Source organism: Ctenopharyngodon idella, chromosome 8 (genome assembly GCF_019924925.1).
Source record: "Ctenopharyngodon idella isolate HZGC_01 chromosome 8, HZGC01, whole genome shotgun sequence".
NCBI lineage: Eukaryota > Metazoa > Chordata > Actinopteri > Cypriniformes > Xenocyprididae > Ctenopharyngodon > Ctenopharyngodon idella.
This window is the reverse complement of record NC_067227.1, coordinates 29995145-30015566: the sequence shown is the minus strand read 5'-3', so window position 1 is coordinate 30015566 and position 20422 is coordinate 29995145. Positions and strand designations below refer to the sequence as shown.

The 20422-nt window shown below is 36.4% G+C and overlaps 2 protein-coding genes across 3 annotated transcripts; one reads left to right on the top strand and one right to left on the bottom strand.

The window, feature by feature from the left end:
* Positions 1–812: 812 nt before the first annotated feature.
* Positions 813–7285, bottom strand: zgc:113363 (uncharacterized protein LOC791449 homolog). The gene is made up of 4 exons (XM_051903617.1): positions 7153–7285; positions 6867–6998; positions 5498–5740; positions 813–4128 (listed from the first exon to the last, which is right to left on the bottom strand). The coding sequence occupies exons 1-4, from the start codon at positions 7268–7270 to the stop codon at positions 3869–3871; spliced, it is 753 nt and encodes a 250-aa protein (XP_051759577.1). The 5' UTR covers positions 7271–7285; the 3' UTR covers positions 813–3868.
* Positions 7286–9891: 2606 nt separating this feature from the next.
* Positions 9892–19788, top strand: cxxc1a (CXXC finger protein 1a). 2 transcript variants are annotated; one of them, XM_051903615.1, is made up of 16 exons: positions 9892–10111; positions 10718–10830; positions 10943–11043; positions 11197–11324; positions 12064–12219; positions 12637–12690; positions 12929–13072; positions 14071–14178; positions 15069–15256; positions 15339–15546; positions 15650–15757; positions 15898–15947; positions 17937–18033; positions 18933–19085; positions 19284–19431; positions 19531–19788. In XM_051903615.1, exons 1-15 carry the CDS (start codon positions 10109–10111, stop codon positions 19428–19430), a joined length of 1758 nt encoding a protein of 585 aa, XP_051759575.1. In that variant the 5' UTR covers positions 9892–10108; the 3' UTR covers position 19431; positions 19531–19788. The 2 variants fall into 2 exon arrangements, with proteins under 2 accessions (XP_051759575.1, XP_051759576.1); XM_051903616.1 differs by lacking the exon at positions 12637–12690.
* The last annotated feature ends 634 nt before the right edge of the window (positions 19789–20422 follow it).

Below are 20422 nucleotides of genomic sequence, written 5' to 3'. Positions count from 1 at the left end.
TCCTGTGATCAAAGCTGAATTTTCAGCATCATTACTCCAGTCTTCAGTGTCACATGATCCTTCAGAAATCATTCTGATATGCTCAAGAAACATTTATTAACATATGATATAAAATTTGATTAATAGAAAGTCAAAAGCATTTATTTGAAATTAAAATCTTTTGTAACATTTTAAATGTCTTTACTGTCACTTTTGACCAGTTTATGAATAAATGATGAAATATAATAGTATAGTTAATTTTAGTTATAGTTTGCATATATAAACATAAAAATGTTTTGCATTTTCAGTATTTATGCAATGGCATTATTTTTTTCTATTTAGGTTTTTACAAAACAGCAAATAGATAGATAGATAGAACGATAGATAGACAGACAGATGGATAGATAGATAGACAGATGGATGGACGGACGGACGGATAGATAGAACGATAGATAGATAGAACGATAGATAGATGATGGATGGATGGATATCTAGATTGAACGATAGATAAATAGATGGATAGACAGATTGAACGATAGATAGATAGATGATAGACAGATTGAACGATAGATTGAACGATAGACAGATTGAACGATAGATAGATAGACAGACTGAATGACAGACTGAACGATAGATTGAATGATAGATAGATTGAACGATAGATAGATGGATGGATAGATTGAACGATAGATAGATGATAGATTGAATGATAGATAGGTTGAACGATAGATAGATAGATGGATAGATAGACAGATTGAATGACAGATAGTTGATAGATGGATAGATTGAACAATAGATTGAACGATAGATAGATACTTTATTAACATGGAAAATTGTGGTTGAACATTTTTATTTGTTCTAAAACACATTTTCAAATAATACATTTGCTGACTTGTATAATCAATAAGTCAGTGATATAGGGCAGATATGAAGGCGTTTCAGCTCATGTTTTTAAAGTGTTCACCCACAGCGGGATGCAGGGAGGGATGGAGGTCATCTCAGTAGAGCTTCAGTAGCTTTTGTTGGACACACAGATCTCTGTCCCTCTGCCAGATTCAACATCAGCGCTCTCTCTCGAGCGGTGCCCACTGTCTAAACACTGGGCAGAGTCATCTGGAGAAAGCCTGTGAAATTCAACATGCCCAGAGGAATATGCGAGCGCTTTATAGTCATCCTGACTGGTTATTTTTGCATCGCCCAGGCTTCCTGCCGCACACACTTTAGATAAGAGTGCTGAGAACGGACAGAGAACAAAGATCCTTACGCCTCATTCTCAGCTGTCAATCAAAACTGTTAGACTTCAAAACAGAGAGTGTTAAAGGAACTAATTATTACAACAAATGTTTCTTTAAAAGCAAATTACTTTTTTTCTGTTGTATAAAATCACAGTTGATGAAGATGTTTAATGCAGTATGGTGTTTCTTGCTTCATGCAGGTCGCATATGTGGTATGAAACACTCGCAAGGGTGGCAAAAGTATTTTTACCACAGGCACATTTCTAACCTTACTTAAGTAGAAGAGTATGACACATCTTTAAGTTTACTGGAGGAAAACTTTTAAAATGAAGTTCTTAAAAGTGCAAAATATATTATTCTACATAAAGGTGGTATGCTCTCATAGTGGCTGCAATGTTGTGATCACATGACCAGCGGAATACTATTTACCTTATATGGATAAACCTCTTTGTATACGTAACAAATATGTAGACTACTGTTCAAAAGTTTGGGGTTAGTAAGATTTTTTTTTTAACAATAAATTATTTTCATTCGGCAGGGATACATCAAATTGATCAAAAGTGAATAAATGCAGCCTTGGTGAGCATAAGAGATTTATTACAACAACATTTAGCTTCAAGCTAACCGACCCCACACTTTTGAACGATAGTGTAAGTGACAAGTGTTTCCAAAATACTGTAAAATTTTGCTCTTGTAAATGACTTGCTACACTGTTAAAGAAGAAGAGTGCAATTTCTGTGCCTCTAGTGGCACCAAACAGAATGGCAATAATGATTGTTTTTAAACAGGTTTTCCCAAACTAAAGCCACTGGTTGAGCCAATGCTGTGTTGTGATGCTCCAGTAAACAAAGCAACGTTTCACATTCAAACATGGATTTTGTGTGTATTTTAACATACAAAAAGATTTAAGGCCTGTCAGAATCAGAAAATAGGCTCGTACAGAACAGTCCAACTTTGATCAACGCAATAAATTCACTCTTCATACTAAATAAATACAAAACGCGGGATAACGATAACATACAGTCATGTGAAAAAGAAAGGACACCCTTTAGAATTTTTATGATTTTACGTATCAGAATATAATTAAAATCATTTGGTCGTTAGCAGGTCTTAAAATTAGGTAAATACAACCTCAGATAAACAACAACAAATGACATATTACACTGTCATTATTTATTTAACAATAATAAAGCCAAAATGGAAACGCCATGTGTGACAAACTAAGTACACCCTATGATTTAACTGCTTGTAGATCCACTTTTAGCAGCAACAAGTTGAAGGAATCATTTTCTGTATGACTTTATCAGTCTCTCAAATAATTCTGGATGAATTTTGGCCCACTCTTCTTTACAACATTGCTTCATTTCTTTGAGGTTTGTGGGCATCTGTTTATGCACAGCTCTCTTAAGGTCTGGCCACAGCATTTCAATCGGTTTGAGGTCTGGACTGTGACTGGGTCATTGCAACATCTCGATTCTTTTCTTTTTCAGCTATTCTATTGTAGATTTGCTGGTGTGCTTGGGATCATTGTCCTGTTGCATGACCCAATTTTCAGACAGATTGCCTCACATTTGACTCTAGAACACTTTGGTGTACAGAGGAGTTTATGGTCAACTCATTGACTGCAAGTTGCCCAGTGGGCGCAAAACAAGCACAAAATCATCACCTCTCCACCAGCGTGGTGGACAGTTGATATGAGGTGTTTGTGCTGATATGCTGAGTTTAGTTTTCGCCTAACTTGGTGCTGTGCATCATGGCCAAACATCTCCAGTTTGATCTCGTCTGTCGAAAGGACATTGTTTCAGAAGTCTTTTGGTTTGTTCAGATGCAACTTTGAAAATGTTCTTTTTAGAGAGAAGAAGCTTTCTCCTGGCAACCCTTCCAAACATGCCATACTTGTCCAGTCTTTTTCTAATTGTACAATCATGAACTTTAACATTTATCATGTTATCTGAGGCCTGTAGAGTCTGAGATGTAGCTCTTGGGTTTTTTGCAGTTTCTCTGAGCATTGCACGGTCTGACCTTTGGGTGAATTTGCTGGGACGTCCACTCCTGGGAAGATTGGCAACTGTCTTGAATGTTTTCCACTTGTGAATAATCTTCCTCACTGTAGAATGATTGACTTCAGATTGTTTGGAAATGGCCGTATAACTCTTCCCAGATTGATGGCAGCAACAATTGCTTCTCTAAGATCATTGCTGATGTCTTTCCTACTTGGCATTGTGTTAACACACACCTGAACGCTCCAGACCAGAAAACTGACAAAACTTCTGCTTTTATAGAGGTTTTCACACTTACTGATGATCAATTAATAAAAGGCATTTGATTAGCAGCACCTGACTGTGGCTTACCCTCTTAATTCCTATGGAAACAGTAAGGGTGTACTTAGTTTATCACCCATGGCTTTACCATTTTGACCTATTATTTTTTTTTTAAATAAATAATGACAGTGTAATATGTCATGTGTTGTTGTTCATCTGAGGTTGTATTTACCTCATTTTAAGACCTGCTAACAACCAGATGATTTTTTTATTATGTCCTGATACATACATCCATAGAATTCAATACGATGTCCTTTCTTTTTCACAGGACTGTATATATACTCCACACTTACAGTCCTTTGAGCACTTGATATCATTCTGTTGAGAATCCCATTAGGCAGGGAAACAGATGGAGCAGCATTCCAAACAGATCTCCAGACAGTCTGAAGACTGGCAACAGTCCTCCAGTATCCCACAATCCAGCAGGGCAGAGCAGGTGTCCTCAGCACAGCACGCCAGACCCCCGGTGGCTGCTTCCCCACAACAACAGAGAGCGTCACACTCCAGACCGCAGGCCAAACACTGAGCCACGGCCGAACAACACGACAGCATCTCGCAGAACAGACAGGCTAGTATGCAGTGAGCACAGCAGTCTGAAAAACAGCCAGAAACATACAGTGTTTATAGAGGGATTTGTCCAGTATTAGGGTCATTCACAGGAAACAGTGACATCTGTGCCCTTAATGATGTGTAAATGATATAATTAACTGGACTTTGTCACATTGTTTGATAGATTTAACCCTGTTTAACCACTTGTAAAGCAAAAGATTTTTGGAATAATTTGGAAGAGCAAAAGTTTACAGTATTTTGTACACTACTGTTCAAAAGGTAAATGTTTTTGAAAGAAGTCTCTTCTGATCACCAATGCTGCATTAATTTGATCAAAATTACTGTAAAAACAGTATTGTGAAATTTTATTACAATTCTGTTGAACGTGTGAACACAATGGCCAATCACAGGTGTTTAAGTTTGAATCTGCTCAAAAGCACTCAAAATGCTAGGGGGAAATGCTGGTATATTTTTTCAGGATTCTTTGATGAATAGAAGTTCAAAAAAACAACATTTATTTTAAATAGAAATCTTCTGTAACATTATACATGTCTTTACTGTCACTTTTTGATCAATTTAATGCGTCCTTTCTGACAGTATTATAAGGGAGTGACATAATTTTTGACCACGTTGTTCAAACTTGCGCTTTTCTAATGGCCTTTATCAGCATTTAATTATGTTTACACTTATATAGCAATCTTTGTTTTTGTTACACTTTATTTTAATGTGTCCTTGTTACAGTATAATTATACAATTAAGTACTGAGTAATATTAATTAACAACATGTACTTATTATAGAGTTAGGGTAAGGAATAAGGTTGGGTTTAGAGTTACTTGCATGTAATTATGCATCATTTAATTTTATTACTATAATAGTACATGTAACAAGTGTAAAAAAGACACTGCAAAAAATTGACTATGAATAATGTGGTTAATATGTTCATTTTTGTTAGTCATTTGTATTTCAAGCACACCGAAACCGAGAGACATCACCACAATTTACTTGTTTATCTGTTTAAATCTTGAGAATTCCTTCACAGCAATCAAAAAATGTCACAAACTCATGATATTGTCAAAACACCAAACCCTCTCAGTATTTAAATTCACTAGATTAGATTATGTATCAGCTAGTGTGAGTTAGTCATCACACAGAGATGTGTGACCTAACGGAAAGAATTATCAAACGCTGACGTGAAGGGACCATTAAACACATGAAGATAAATCCAGCGGGCCGTCCTAGTGTCGCTGAAAGATAAGAGCAGGCCCTATATTTACGAACAGCCCTGTGGGCGGAGGCCTCTTTTCAGATATGCCCCAACGTGCTCTAAAAATACATAAAAATATTGACACTAAAATTTGAGCAAGGACTGAACCAATAGATATGTTTATGATCAAACAGGGCAAATGCTTTACCATCTCCAGCTACTCTCTGTATCTGCGAGGCATCGCCTTTAAAGCTCTGCTGGCTCGTGGAAGTGGAGGGCGTGTGTTTTCTGTGAGGGTGTTTGTGTCCATTGCACTTTGCATGTCGGTTGCATTTCTGTTGTGCTGCAGCGCGAGGTGTCGATCCTCCTGATGAAGAAGCAGGCGGTGTACGGATGATGGTAGACCCGTTGATGACTGGAGGAGAGGAGCCATTGGGAAGACCGGGCTTCGCTGAAATGTTAAAATTCACATTTGAATATATTAAAATTCAGACAATAATACATTTTAATACATTACAATTTGTCGGTACTGAAATTTTAAAATTGTGAGCTCCAGTGTTGAGCGGATTCGTAAACACCTCTGATTAGCCTTTATGTTCAAGCGCTCATCAGATCTGTCTGTGGTTGGCTACAATTGTCAACGTTTCAAAAACATGTTGTAAATAGACATCAATGATGCTCTTCACCGAGCGCTTACACAGATACACACAAGGAAGCTTTTGAATTTGAAAGTGGGAGCGTTTGAGACGCCTGCTTTCAAACTCTCCTGCTTCAAATTCAAACACTTCCTTGTGCTTTCAAATGCTCCCGTGCGTTGATCATTGTAGCCAATCACAGACATATCTGATGACCATGTGAACACAAAGGACAATCAGAGGTGTTTATGTATCCGCTCAACAGCGCTCAAAGCGTCATATTTTTTAAAATTTCAGTACTGACTCGTGGTCGGTACTTTTGACAACACTTTATGACTTGTGCTAAAAAATTGTTCACTCAAAAATAATTTTTTTCTTTTCATTTTCTTACTCTCATGTCATTCCAGACCCGTATAATTTCTTTCTTATTATTTCTTCTGTATTATAATGCATTAAATTGATCAAAAGTGGCAGTAAAGACATTTATAATGTGACAAAAGTAATGATGCTGAAAATTCAGCTTTGAGCACAGGAATAAATGACATTTTACAATATATATTAAATAGAAAAGAGTTATTTTAAATTGTAATAATATTTCACTGTAATATCACTGTTTTTACTGTATTAATTCTTAAAACATAAAACCCCAAACATTTGAACAGTAGATTAAATGACAAGTACTTCCAAAATACTGTAAACTTTTGCTCTTCCAAATGACTTGCTACACCTTTAAAAATGAAAAGTGTAATTTATGCTCCAAAAAAGACAAAAAACACCATAAAAGTGTCATAACAGACACATAAAAACCAATGGTGTTTAATGTCTCCTCTGGCGTTTTGCAGAAAAATATTAAGTGGTTAGAACTAGAAAATGATTTTCATTTTTGAGTGAATTAATTCTTTAAATAATCAATTGCCTTCTGATGCATAAAAATGTAAATACCGTTGACTTTGTCTATTTTGTGTGAAATTGTAGGTACATGGTCCGGAAGCAGTAAAGCATCATCACTGGTTATGCCACCATCTGTCAGGGACTCGTTGCTTCCGTTGTGAACAGTCTCAGCTGAGACAGGACCTGTCAGTCACAAATAATTATTTAAGTCTGTCTAAATGTCATTATGCTTTCTGAATGTCATGACAATTTTAAATACTATTTCTCCAATTAAATGTAAATTAAGCATAAAAGCTGAAATTCTCAAACAGATTTGCTTCATAAACTTCCTTCTCACCTGTGACTTCAGGTTTGCTGGTGGCCTGTGGTTGTGTTGTGTGGACGGGATTCTCCTGGGTCACGACCCTGTCCTGCCCTCCGTCCTGCTGTTGGACATCCATGGCTTCTGTCTCCATTTGAGACGCCTGATTCTAACTCTGAGACGACATCCAGAAAGAGAAGTATTTTAGCATGGGTGGACTGTAATCAGTCTGGGTGTTTGTGGAGTAGAGGTCAAAATGAAAACCTCTAACATGATGGCTTTTATAACCCAAAACAGCTTGAGAAACACTTCAAAATATGACCATGAAATCAAAATTGGCAATCCTTATTTTTTATGGAATATTGCCGTGTTTATTATAAATGATTTATCCGTACGCATAATTTTTTTTAATTCATGTGCCTTATAATCTTTAATCAAAATAACTTCCCCTCCTTCTCGACTTTACTGGAGCGAAGGCGGGACAACCTGTCACTCACATGAGATCGACCAATAGCACACCACAACCATCTAATCAATGGACAAAATCAAGTCCCATCCAACGAGAAGCAGTTTCACTCACATATACATTACAATAGGGAAGAAAAAACTATCGCAACTTCCATTTCATGCCGAAAGTGCATTAAACAGACATTTGCCTGTGCTGCTGCTCCAAACTGACGTGAAGTGATTTGGGAAGGTGACTAATCTGAACATCCTGCTGAGTCAGACAGGACTGACAATATCATCAAAGCCCTGAGCTTACATGCCGGAGTCATAATAAACATTTTTGCTGGTTGTTTGCTGGTTTTAAACTGCCTACGTTTTACCCACAGAGCATTCATTGCAGAGAATCTCTCTAGTTCAGTGCTCATCCCTATCTGACCCTGATTCTATGTTCCCACTTGACCGTCACTCATCTACTGTAACATTTTTAATGTTTTTTCATATTTTATAGTATCTATGTAGGAAATTAAGTAAGTAAGGCCTATCTGAAGCTGATGAGATCTATTGTATATGTTCATATTTGTCTTGAAGGAGATTTCTGCTGTCCCACAGATTACTTTAAAACCTTGACAAATGCTCTTATTCATTTTTCAAGGTTAGTTTTTACCTTTATAATAATTAACATTAACAAACATAGAATGCACAACATATACATGATTAATGTCTATACGTAGGCCTAATGTATTATTTGTCTTTGCCTGTGAACCTATTTATGATGATTAATGTTTTTTTATTATTTATCATGATTAATGTACATTTTAGACGTTTAGCAGCAAAGCACAACAAGCTGTCGTAAATGTCAAAGTAAAATATTTCTTGGACCATATCCAGTTTTATAGGCATATAAAAGGATTATTAGTTCGAATTTAATTACGCATAATATTGTTTGTCCAAATTAACCACGCGTTATTTTGAAAATTAATTTTTTGCACTACATTTGCACTTGAAGGAGGTAAACAGAAGTAAACTTTCGATGACGTGACTCTGTTTCTGATGACCCAGAATGAAGCGAAATGACCAGAGCGTGAAGACACAAAGTTAAATTGAAGTATTTCTTACCTTATCTCGAATAACTCCAGTCTTGTACCGAGGACGTTTTAATTCACCTTAATTCAGAATGAATGTGTGATGTTCGCCTGTGAGCGCGAGCGGCATCTGCTCTGACCAGCGCGTGTTGTGATCTCTCGAGCTTCTGCGCGTGCACGACATCCTTCCTGCACAGCAGGGAACTGTTTAATTTATTTCTGGTGATTTATCATATGGTTTACCTGCAGTACTGGTCCAAAAAAAAAAAATGTATATAAAAATTACCTCATGAAATTCTGGTTTATTTGCTGCATGAAGTCATGTTTTATCATGCCTGCCGCTGGGTAATTGACGATAAAAATTCAGTAATTATTTGTTTATATTTCTGATTATTTTGACCCACATTTCTTTCTGGTTACCTTTCATATTATCAGCATTATCAAAATATCAAATCAGTACAAAATACATTTAAAATGCAAAAAAATATACACAGGCATTTTATAAGTGTTAAAGACAAAGTATGTCAAGAATTTCCTTTTGATCGATCTTTTCAAAAAATCTTGGAGCCCATTCTTAGATTATTTTAAGGAGACAAGCTCTGGCTAAAAGTTATTTATTTATTTATATATTTATTTATTTTGCCCCCTTCTTTATTTATTTAGATGTTTATATGTGTATATGCATATATTATATGTTTATATGTATGTGGGCATTTATTTAGCTTATTCATTTTCAGTTTTTTTTTTCTCTCACTTGCTTAATTCTGTAATATTTTAATGCTTGTATTGTGCCTTGAGATGTTTGTCTTTAAAAAAAAACAAAAACAAAAAAAAAAACATAAAAAAAAAGAATTTCCTTTTGATGTTATAAATATTTACTTTTGCATCTACCAAAGTTTTATTTTTCTCCAGTGTTATTTTAGTCTCACACTATTATAGTTTTATTAATATTTTGAATGTTTTTATTTTTATATGTTCCGTTTTCATTTTAATTTTAGTCATATTTATAGTTTCTTTAGTTTCTTGTTTTTTTTTTTTTTTTTTTTTTTTTTAAATATGTCTATATAGGTTTTTTTTATTATTTATTATTTCATTTTTAGTTTTAGTTATTTTAGTACATCAAGTTAAACTAAATGAAAATGAGAAATGCTGCCTTGGCTTTTTATATTTTATTTTATTTTAACAAAAACGTTTTTTATGGTTTTACACACACGTCCAATAGGTGGCTGTAGATCAATTGATTTCTAAACCGTAGAAGAAGAATCATAGCGGTGGAAGCGGAAGTAAATGTTGTGTTGTGCGGTGTTCCGCTGTGTAAACAAAAGAGTTAAATTAAATTAATTCACTACTTCACACGTTTAGTTCACGATGGTTATGACAGCTGATTAGTTTTTGTGTTTCAGATGTTTTGAATGACTGTGATGACATTACTTCCTTTTGGATATTAACCGGACAAATCTGTCATGGTAAGTGAAATATTTGTTTTGCCATTCTGGGGTGCGTTTCCCAAAGCGAACTATGGTCGCTAGTTCCGTCGTTACCAATAGAGTTCAATGGGACTTACGACCATAGTTGACTAACGATGCTTTCGGGAAACGCACTCCTGATTGTTTTGCCCTTATAAACAGAACTGGGCGGTACCATGGTACAGGTTGTAATACAGTGATACTTTGATATATACCATAGTACTGAATGAAAAATTCAAATACCATCTTCAAAACATGCTACTTGTTTGTTAAGATTGTGGAAAAAAAAGCATATTAAGCTGGTGTAGAGCGAGAGAATGTAATATTATATAATCTAAATGGCCATGACAGCTCAGAATAGCTGTTGCACAAACGTGCCATCGTTCAAATGAAGGTTTGGCATCACAAAGTTTCAGAGGACAGTATGCAGTATATAAAATGTGGTATATAGAAACAAAGTGTTGCATATAAGGTATATAGTGACATTTAAAAAAATGTGAGCAGCACAGAATACAGTACTAGTCTCAGCAGGCAGGGTTACAGTAGTAGTGACATACAGAAAATGCAAAATCGGACACAAATTATGTTTCTTCTCTCATGTTACAGGACAGCGAAGTGTCAGACTTTGAACAGCCTCCTGGACCCGAGACGAGTCTGAACCGGAGCAATGCACCTGTTTATTGTGTCTGTCGCAAACCAGACATTAACTGCTTTATGATGTAAGATGTGTTTTTCTTTTAAATGTTTGAATGCCATTTTTGAGGAGGCTTTTTTTTGTTGTAAAATTAAATCTTTTTAATTGCATGTTTTAAATTCTTTTCATGTACATAGTGGTTGTGACAACTGCAGTGAGTGGTTTCATGGAGACTGCATTAATATATCTGAGAAGGTGGCTAAAACCATCCGCGTGTGGTACTGTGAAAAGTGTCGAGGTAAGGAAATTTTATTTGAATTGTTTTATTTTATAAAATAAATATAAAATCTTATTCATTTTAAAACTGGTACTCTTTTTTTTATTATTATTTCATAGTATTTGACATTATAGTGTCAAAAACAACCCTGAGTATGTGCATCCTGTGGTCTAGGTAAAGATGATACCTTAGAGATAAAATACCGTCCCAAGAAAAGCCGGGAGAAAGAAGGAGAGACAGACGGGACTGATAATCAGCCCGACACACCGGATTTCAAATCAGATGGACGGCGAGGGTCACGGGTAAGAAATTCTGATTCATAAAAACTGCTGTCTTAAAGGGATAGTTCACCCAAAAAGGAAATTTCCCCATGATTTACTCACCCTCAAGCCATCCTAGGTGTGTATGACTTTCTTCTTTCTGACAAATAAAATCAGAGTTATATTAAAAAATATCCTGGCTCTTCCAAGCTTTATAATGGCAGTGAATAGAGGATGAGATTTTGAAGCCCAAAAAAGTACAACCATCCATCATAAAAGATATCCACACGGCTCCAGGGGGATAATAAAGGCCTTCTGAAGTGAAGCGATGTGTTTTTGTAAGACAAATATCCATACTTAAAACTTAAAAAACTTAAATAACTGGCTTCCGGCAGACGGCCGTATGCATGTTGACTTACGCCACAAGAGTAACCCCTGACGCAACGTAGGAGTAGCGTAAGCTTAGACGCCTCTCGCTGTTCAATCAAATAGGACTCAAATAGATTATTTGAGTTTTTAAAATTTTAAATATGGATATTTTTCTTACACAAACGCGTCACTTCTCTTCAGAAGGCTTTTATTAACCACCTGGAGCCGTGTGGATGAAAAGAAGATAGTCATATACACCTAGGATGGCTTGAGGGTGAGTAAATCATGATGTAGTTTTCATTTTTGGGTGAATTAACCCTTTAAAATGACCTTTGTGAAGACGGTGACTAAAAAGTGTGTTGTTTATTAACCTTTGGACTGACTATGGGGAGTATTTGGGATTTGTCCTTAGATTAAGCGCTCCGCTCGCATGTGTGGAGAATGTGAAGCCTGCATGCGCACAGAGGACTGTGGACTGTGCGACTTCTGTAAAGACATGAAGAAGTTTGGTGGCCCGAATAAGATCAGGCAGAAATGCCGACTGAGGCAATGTGAAGTGCGCGCTAGGGTGAGTTTTACTTTTGTAAAAGTGCCTGTGATTTCATCTTTCTTTTATCATATACATCAAGGTCTGATAATGTTTGTTGCCTCTGTGTACAATATGATGCACTCAGCAATTATTCTCAAATGGTTCTGTAAGTTTTAATGCTTTTTTCATAGTTTTGTTATTAGTCATTTTAATTTGGCAGAAACTTTTATCCATAGCAATTTCAGTACACTAATTACAGAGAAAATTCGTCTAGAGTAACTTGAGGTAAAAATCGGCATGAAACGGAATTTGCGATAATCTTTTCTTTCCTTTTGTGACGTATATACAAGTGAAACAGCTTCTCGAACATGAAAAAATGTAGGGCGGGACTCAGTTTTGTTCAACGGGAATTGATTGGATTTGATTTGCTATTGGTCGATCTCATATGAGTGACAGGTTGCCACGCCAGTAAACACATCATCAGAGGAAAAGATGATGTCGTTGAAAGAGGTAGGGGATCTTATTTTGATTAAAGATAATGAAGGCACATGAATTTTAAAAAATAATAACGATGTGCAAAGATAAATCATTTCTAATAAACACTGCAATATTCCATAAAAAAACAAGAATTGTCAGTTTTGATTTTTTATGGTGACCTTAAGGATCATCCATTGTGGAGCTTGAACCTACAACTTTTCAGTTTCCAACCCTTCTTTAACCATTATTTTTTTTATTTTTTTTTTTCCAGAAAATGTTGCGAGTGAAGGATGAGGAGTACTCCATGTCTAAGGGTAGAGACTATCAAGATGGCACACTGTCTGAAGACTTCAGTGAGAATGAGCTGGAGCTGTATCAGCAGTACTGCGCTGGGCAGTATGGAGAACAAAGCACGGTACCTGCTTCTCTTCACACCCACTTCACACTTCAGCACTACAAAAAAAGCACCCTTTTAAAGGGGACCTATTCTGCCCCTTTTCACAAGATGTAATATAAGTCTCTGGTGTCCCCAGAATGTGTCTGTGAAGTTTCAGCTCAAAATCCCCCACAGATCATTTATTATAGCTTGTCAAATTTGCCCCTATTTGGGTGTGAGCAAAAACACGCCGTTTTTGTGTGTGTACCTTTAAATGCAAATGAGCTGCTGCTCCCCACCCCCTTTCCAGAAGAGGGCGGAGCTTTAACAGCTCTTCAGTTGCTCAACGACAACAAAGCTGGAGAATCTCATGCAGCCAAAATGAGGATTGTCAGTAACGGTGTTCAGCCTTACATTGTTCAAACCGGAGTCAGACACTGATGGAGAGACTCAGGAAGAAGTTACAACTTTTAGAATGAAACTGGACGTTTCTGAATGGATAGTGGATAAATTTATGTAGCTGCTGTGGAGTTGATTCAACTCATCGACTAGCATGTGCCGTCATGTTAATCTTTTGTGCAAATCCAGTGTTGAATTGACCTTTGTTTATGAAGCAGTCCAGCGTAAAATGACGGCATGACAACAACACTCTACTACAACAACTCTTCCTCTTCTCTAAAGCAGCCCAACATGGCCTCACCCCCTTTGTTGCGTGTTCCCGGGGGCAGGGTTTATGTAAATTTTAGGGTTTGTGATGTCACCAACCCGGGAAGAAGCTTGTTGTAGTCTCTACCAGCCGTTTGTTGTAGTGATTTCTGTAAAAGAAAATATCTCCCTTTGCATTGAACTTTGAGTGTCGTAACTTTGCAGATGTTGTTTATGCTCAAACAGCAACATTACACACTAACTAAAGTTAAAAAAGTGAAATCATAATCAAGGACCCCTTTAAAAGAAGTTAGCCCACTTCACTGTCTTGTAACCCCCTGGACGTATTTCCAATAATCTTTGGCTGAGTTTTCTATGTTTTTTTTCTTCAGGGTTGGAACAGTGATGATGATGATGGTTCATATGCTGATTCAGCTCTGAGAAAGAGAGCTGTTAAGGTCAAACACGTGAAAAGAAGAGAAAAGCGATCCGAAAAAAAGGTAAAGACCTAAAAATATGTGTATAGAATGCTTGTTTAACCCTCTAAAGCCTGACATATGAACTAATACTCAGAAAAATAAATGTTTTTGAAATTGAACAGTTTATTAAAAAAGGTGTACGAGCTTTTATGGCTCATTTAGGAGAATATAAAATAACACCTCAGTTTTATTCAGAGGCACAAACTGAGCAAAAATATGCAATTTGTTGCAGTTGCTGATATTTATATTGGCAAAAAGTTGTCATTCTGATAGCTTGTAATGTAAGTGAGATCTTTACAACAGTATAGCAGACTACTTGCATAAAATTCATATAAATTAGTTTTCACTATATCTGCCAATAATATGTCTTAGTAAAATTATATTTATATGCTTAGCTTTCTGATCAAAGCTCTGTAGTCTTTATTGCGGGGACAAAACATACAGTTCAATGCAATACAATGATGATTGAGAGATGAACAAATCATTTTTCATATTTGATACTCACATTTAAACATGATTTTTCTGAAACATTATGTATGGACAATCAAGTAAACAATAGTTGCTTCAGCCCAGTAAGTGTTTATCTTGAAATATTCATAAAAATCAATATAAAAGATTTTACAGCAAAAAGACGTGTACTTTGACCTGTTTTTAAAATTATACTAAAAGGCATTTTACTTGCTAAAAAAGTATGAACTATAAATTAGACGACAGAAGGCATGTAGTAGATTTTTACAACGGGATTTGATCAAGTTTTGATCATGTTGATAATTTAGAGGCCTTAGAAATTAGAAATCAAATATGATACAGTAGGCTTTATAGGGTTAATCTTTTCATAGTCATTTTTGGCTTGAAGTAAATCATTGTGATTAAAATGAAAACTAAGTTAGGACTTCGTTTTCATTCATAAGAAAGAGGAGAATAAGTCTCGGAAGCACAAACCCAAACAGAAGCATCGCGACCGGGTGAGACACAGCGAGCGACCGGAGGTCCGAGAAACTGGAGGAGCCAGACAATGCCTTGGACCCGGATGTGTCGAAGCTGCACGCGCCAACTCTAAATACTGCTCTGATGACTGCGGCATGAAGCTCGCTGCCAAGTAAACCTAGAAATACTGCAGTTGTAGAGAGTAGTTTGTATGAGGTTAGACTCTGAACATTTGTGTCTTTTTGTCTTCCCAGTCGAATCTATGAGATCCTGCCCCAGCGTATCCAGCAGTGGCAGCAGAGCCCGTGCATTGCAGAAGAACAGGCTAAGAAACTTCTGGAGCGAATCCGCCGTGAGCAACAGTCAGCTCGCATGCGACTCACTGAAATGGAAAAACGCTTCCACGAGCTGGAGGGCATCATAGCTAAGGCCAAACAGCAGATCGTACAGCACGACGAAGAGGTCAGAGATCATCATAACCATAGTTCCAGCATGACATTTGCACTGCTGTAAACACTGCAAACACATTACAGTGTCCTGAACATTGCTTTTCTTTTCCCTAAAGGTCAATGAGGGCGATGACGACACAGATTTCCAAATTTTCTGCGTGTCCTGCAGTCACCCAGTTAATCCCAAGGTGGCACTGCGTCACATGGAAAGGTGCTACGCCAAGGTGTGTTGTATTTAAGGTGTCTTGTTTTTACTAATCATGATGCATGGACATTTAAACTGTGGTCATGGTTTAGTGTTGTGTTTTTAAAATGATGTGATGTTCATGTGTCTTTAATAACGTCATCTTTTCCTTCTATCCAGTATGAGAGTCAGACATCATTTGGCTCAATGTACCCCACACGCATAGAGGGGTAAGTAAAAAATATATTCTTTAATAATAATACTACATATTTTTTAGATTTAGATGCTTCCACTGTGATATACAAAAGTTTGGGGTTAGTACGTTTTTTGAAAGAAGTCTCTTATGCTCTCCAATGCTGCATTTATGTGATCAAAAATACAGTAAAAACAGTAATATTGTGAAATATTATTACAATTCAAAATAACTTGTTTTCTATTTTAATATATTTTAAAATGTAATTTATTACTGTGATGGAAAGCTGAATTTTCAGTATCATTACTCCAGTCTTCAGTGTCACATGATCCTTCAGAAATCATTCTAATGTGTTGATTTGCTGCTCTTCTTCTTCTTATTATATTATTATTAAACTGAAACTGAAAAAGAGATCTCTTATAAGATTATAAATGTCTTTACTGTCACTTTTGCTCAATTGAATCTAAACCTTGCTGAATAAAAATAGTTATTGCCTTAAAAAAAAAAGAAAAGAAAAAAAAAGAAAGTACTATTCATTTCCAGACATCCCACCTCTCCCGGAAGTTCCGGGAGTCTCCTGCATATTGATAGCAGCTCCCTGGTGCCTGCAAATTATGTACAATATCCCTGAAATCAAGAGAGAAGACCTGTTACTGCCTGGTATTAAAGGGTTAGTTCACCCAAAAATGAAAATTCTGTCATTAATTACTCACCCTCATGTCATTCCACACTCGTAAGACCTTCGTTCATCTTCAGAACACAAATTAAGATATTTTTGATGAAATCCAAGAGGTATATGACTCCTTCATAGACAACAATTTAACCACCACTTGCAAGGTCCAGAAAGGTACTAAAGACATTGTTAAAATAGTCCTTGTGACTGCAGTGGTACAACCTTAATGTTATGAAGTGACGAGAATACTTTTGGTGCGCAAAAACACAACAAAAATAACAACTTTATTCAACAGTATCCTTTCTTCTGTGTCATTCTGATACGCTGTTCAGCACTTCCAGGTTCTACGTCAGAACGCCGACTCATTATTGGCCAGCTCCTGTGTCAGCATCACATGCATGCGTCGTGCTGCTCACGTGTACAGCTTTGGAAGCCTTCACTGTGCTTACTGCGTCAACTGCATAAGGGTAATGACAGAAAAGAGAAGAGATTGTTGAATAAAGTCGTTATTTGTTTTGTTTTGTTTTGTTTTTGCGCACAAAAAGTATTCTCGTCGCTTCATAACATTAAGGTTGAACCACTGTGGTCACGTCAACTGTTTTGACAATGTCTTTAGTACCTTTCTGGACCTTGAAAGTGTTGATTATATTGCTGTCTATGGACGAGTCATATACCTCTCAGATTTCATCAAAAATATCATAATTTGTGTTCTGAAGATGAACGAAGGTCTTACGGGTGTAGAACGACATGAGGGTGAGTAATTAATGACAGAATTTTCATTTTTGGGTGAGCTAACCCTTTAACCTTCTTTGTTGTTGCTCTGGTAGTTACCAGTTGTGTTTGCTTTTTAATGTTCCCCAGGTTTTGACACATCTGGGGAAAACTGCTTTTTCCTATTATGCACATTGGACATGGAATAATTTGCAAAATTTGAATACACTTATATCTGTTGATGAATTTATGTAAAATGTTTCTGTGTTTAAATACGTGTTGTATATGTTGTATTTTAATTGTGAGTTTGCATGGCTGTTACATTGGCCAGGTCTTTCTTTGATCTCAATGGGAACTCCTGGTAAAGGTAAAAAAAAAAAAAAAAAAAAAAGTAATCAAATAAAATGTGTCTCCTGTGACCACTTGCGTTCGGATTTCTTATTATTTTGTCACACTCTACACTCAACTCCTGCCATCTCCTGGAAATTAGTTTTTGCAGGGTGGGATGTCTGTATTTCTTCTATTCATCTGTAAAATGAGGGGAAAATTACTAAGTGCGCCTTTAATGCCTGTTAGAAACAGATAAAATGTGAACAAAATCATAGTCTCATTTATTTCTGCTCTTTTGCTCCTTGTATCTAGGGCTACACGGCTCTTCTGTGATGTTTACAATCCACAGAGCAAAACCTACTGTAAGAGACTGCAGGTTCTCTGTCCAGAGCACTCCAGAGACCCCAAGGTTATTATGCATTTGATACATAAACACTCAATTTGCATTGATATTAAAGGATTAGTTCACTTCAGAATTCAAATTTCCTGATAATTTACTCACCCACATGTCATCCAGGATGTTTATGTCTTTCTTTCTTCAGTCGAAAAGAAATTAAGGTTTTTGAGGAAAACATTCCGGGATTTTTCTCCATATAGTGGACTTCGCTGGGGTTCAACAGGTTGAAGGTCCAAATGTCAGTTTCAGTGCAGCTTCAAAGGACTCTACATGATCCCAGACGAGGAATAAGGGTCTAATGTAGCTACACGATCTGTCATTTTCTAAAAAAAAAAAAAAAAAAAAAAAAAAAGATTATATTCTTTTTAACCACAAATGCTCATCTTGCACTGCTCTTCGCCACGCATTACGTAATCACGTTGGAAAGGTCACGCGTGACGTAGGCGGAAGTATTGAACAAGTGTTTACAAAGCAATCGTGCAAAGACTAAGTAAAAAAAAAGGTAAAATTATGTCGGATGATTTTGAAGTTGGAGGAGAAAATGAGTTTTTCGCCCTACCTCGCATGAGCATTGTGGTTAAAAAGTATATAAATATTTTTTTTTTAGAAAATAACAGATCATTTCGCTAGATAAGACCCTTATTCCTCATCTGGGATCGTGTAGAGCCCTTTGAAGCTGCACTGAAACTGCAATTTGGACCTTCAACCCATTGGTAACTGTTGAAGTCCACTATATGGAGAAAAATCCTGGAATGTTTCTCTCAAAAACCTTCATTTCTTTTCGACTGAAGAAAGAAAGACATAAACATCTTGGATGACATGGGGGTCAGTAAATTATCAGGAAATTTTAATTCTGAAGTGAGCTAATCCTTTAAGGACAGTATTCATAAATGTGAATATCATGTGTACAGGTCCCTGCGGACGAGGTCTGTGGGTGTCCATTGGTTCGTGATGTATTTGAACCCACCGGAGAATATTGCAGGGTGTCCAAACGCAAGTGTAACAAACACTACTGCTGGGAGAAACTCCGCAGGGCCGAAGTGGACCTGGAGCGAGTCCGAGTGGTCAGCGCATTACCTCAACCTTTTACCTTTGCAAAGGAATCATTTATTTGAAGCTGAAATGGATTAAGATGTTCTTGCTTTCAAGACATTTCTGAACAGCTGATGTTGTTTTCGCACAAGATTGCATTATTGCTCATCAATCTTACATTTAATCTTTCATTCATTTACTGATTCTCATTAACTCGTCTATTCCCCCAGTGGTACAAGTTGGATGAATTGTTTGAGCAGGAGCGCAATGTAAGAACGGCCATGACGAATCGTGCAGGTCTCATGGCCCTCATGCTGCACCAGACAATTCAACACGACCCAATTACCACAGATCTGAGAACCAGCAAGGACAGATAAGGTTACTGTCATTTCCTTTTATTCCTCTATTCCGTTTGCACGATGTTCAACCATGAAGCAACCCTCCTGACAATCTGAGGTTTTGTCTTTGATCTTACAGAGAAAACGAACAGTTGCTGCTGAAGTCGCCTCACATTTGTGAAGATTTGTCAGAGTCAGTGTCTTAGCAGTTGTTTGTTGAAACTGTAATTCATGTATGACACTCATGTTTCTGTATTGTATTTGCATTAATGTAACCCTTGGCTTCACTCTTTGAATGGTGCTATGACAACACTGAATTGTTGTGCTTACATTTTTTAGATTTTTAATTAATCTCATAACCATTTATTGTCCATTAAAAAAAAATCTAGAGATATTATTTTTTTGCTGTTGAAATGTCTTTTATTTGTCTTTATGCCACATTTCTTGTGCATCTACACAAAGGAATTGTTTTCATTAAGGTCCCTTCAGTGGTTTGTTGGGTTTTTCTTTAGTCCAAATGTGGCCAAATTATTTTAATGACATTATGGGAATTTCCTACAACTAATTAATAAGCAACAAAAAGTTTGTGGTATATGAACCTAAACTTTGGTCATACATTTACATACATACAATACATTTATTCATATATTAGCCTATAGCGTTTGAACCTGGTCATCTATATGACGAAATCAGAAATTCTAATATATTCAATAATAATAATAATTCAATATTTGTTAATTATAATTATGGTCCATGTAGGCTAAAATGTGTGTAATCAATGATCAGCGTTAGGACCTCTGACTGGAATGGCGCGATTCTGAGGTAAGGAATTTAACGTTAAGATTAATTAATAATTGTTTATAAAGATGGCGAATACCAACAGTATTATGTCGCCAAAACGCGATTAGACGGTAAATGTTAAAGTGCCTGTTTCTCGAACAGAAAATTATTTATTAATACGTTATATCTCACTTTCTGCAGCCTTCTCAGTCTTTTTGTATTCATGCAAGTTCCTCAGTTATATCTAATAT

Coding starts and splice junctions, on each gene's coding strand:
- zgc:113363 (XM_051903617.1), bottom strand. CDS start 7,270: ATGGAGACAGAAGCCATGGATGTCCAACAGCAGGACGGAGGGCAGGAC. Junction 5,741..6,866: donor CAAAATAGACAAAGTCAACG/GTATTTACATTT, acceptor TTAACATTTCAG/CGAAGCCCGGTCTTCCCAAT. Junction 4,129..5,497: donor ACAGAGAGTAGCTGGAGATG/GTAAAGCATTTG, acceptor GCTGTTTTTCAG/ACTGCTGTGCTCACTGCATA.
- cxxc1a (XM_051903615.1), top strand. Junction 13,073..14,070: donor AGTATGGAGAACAAAGCACG/GTACCTGCTTCT, acceptor TTTTTTCTTCAG/GGTTGGAACAGTGATGATGA. Junction 15,948..17,936: donor TACCCCACACGCATAGAGGG/GTAAGTAAAAAA, acceptor CCTTGTATCTAG/GGCTACACGGCTCTTCTGTG.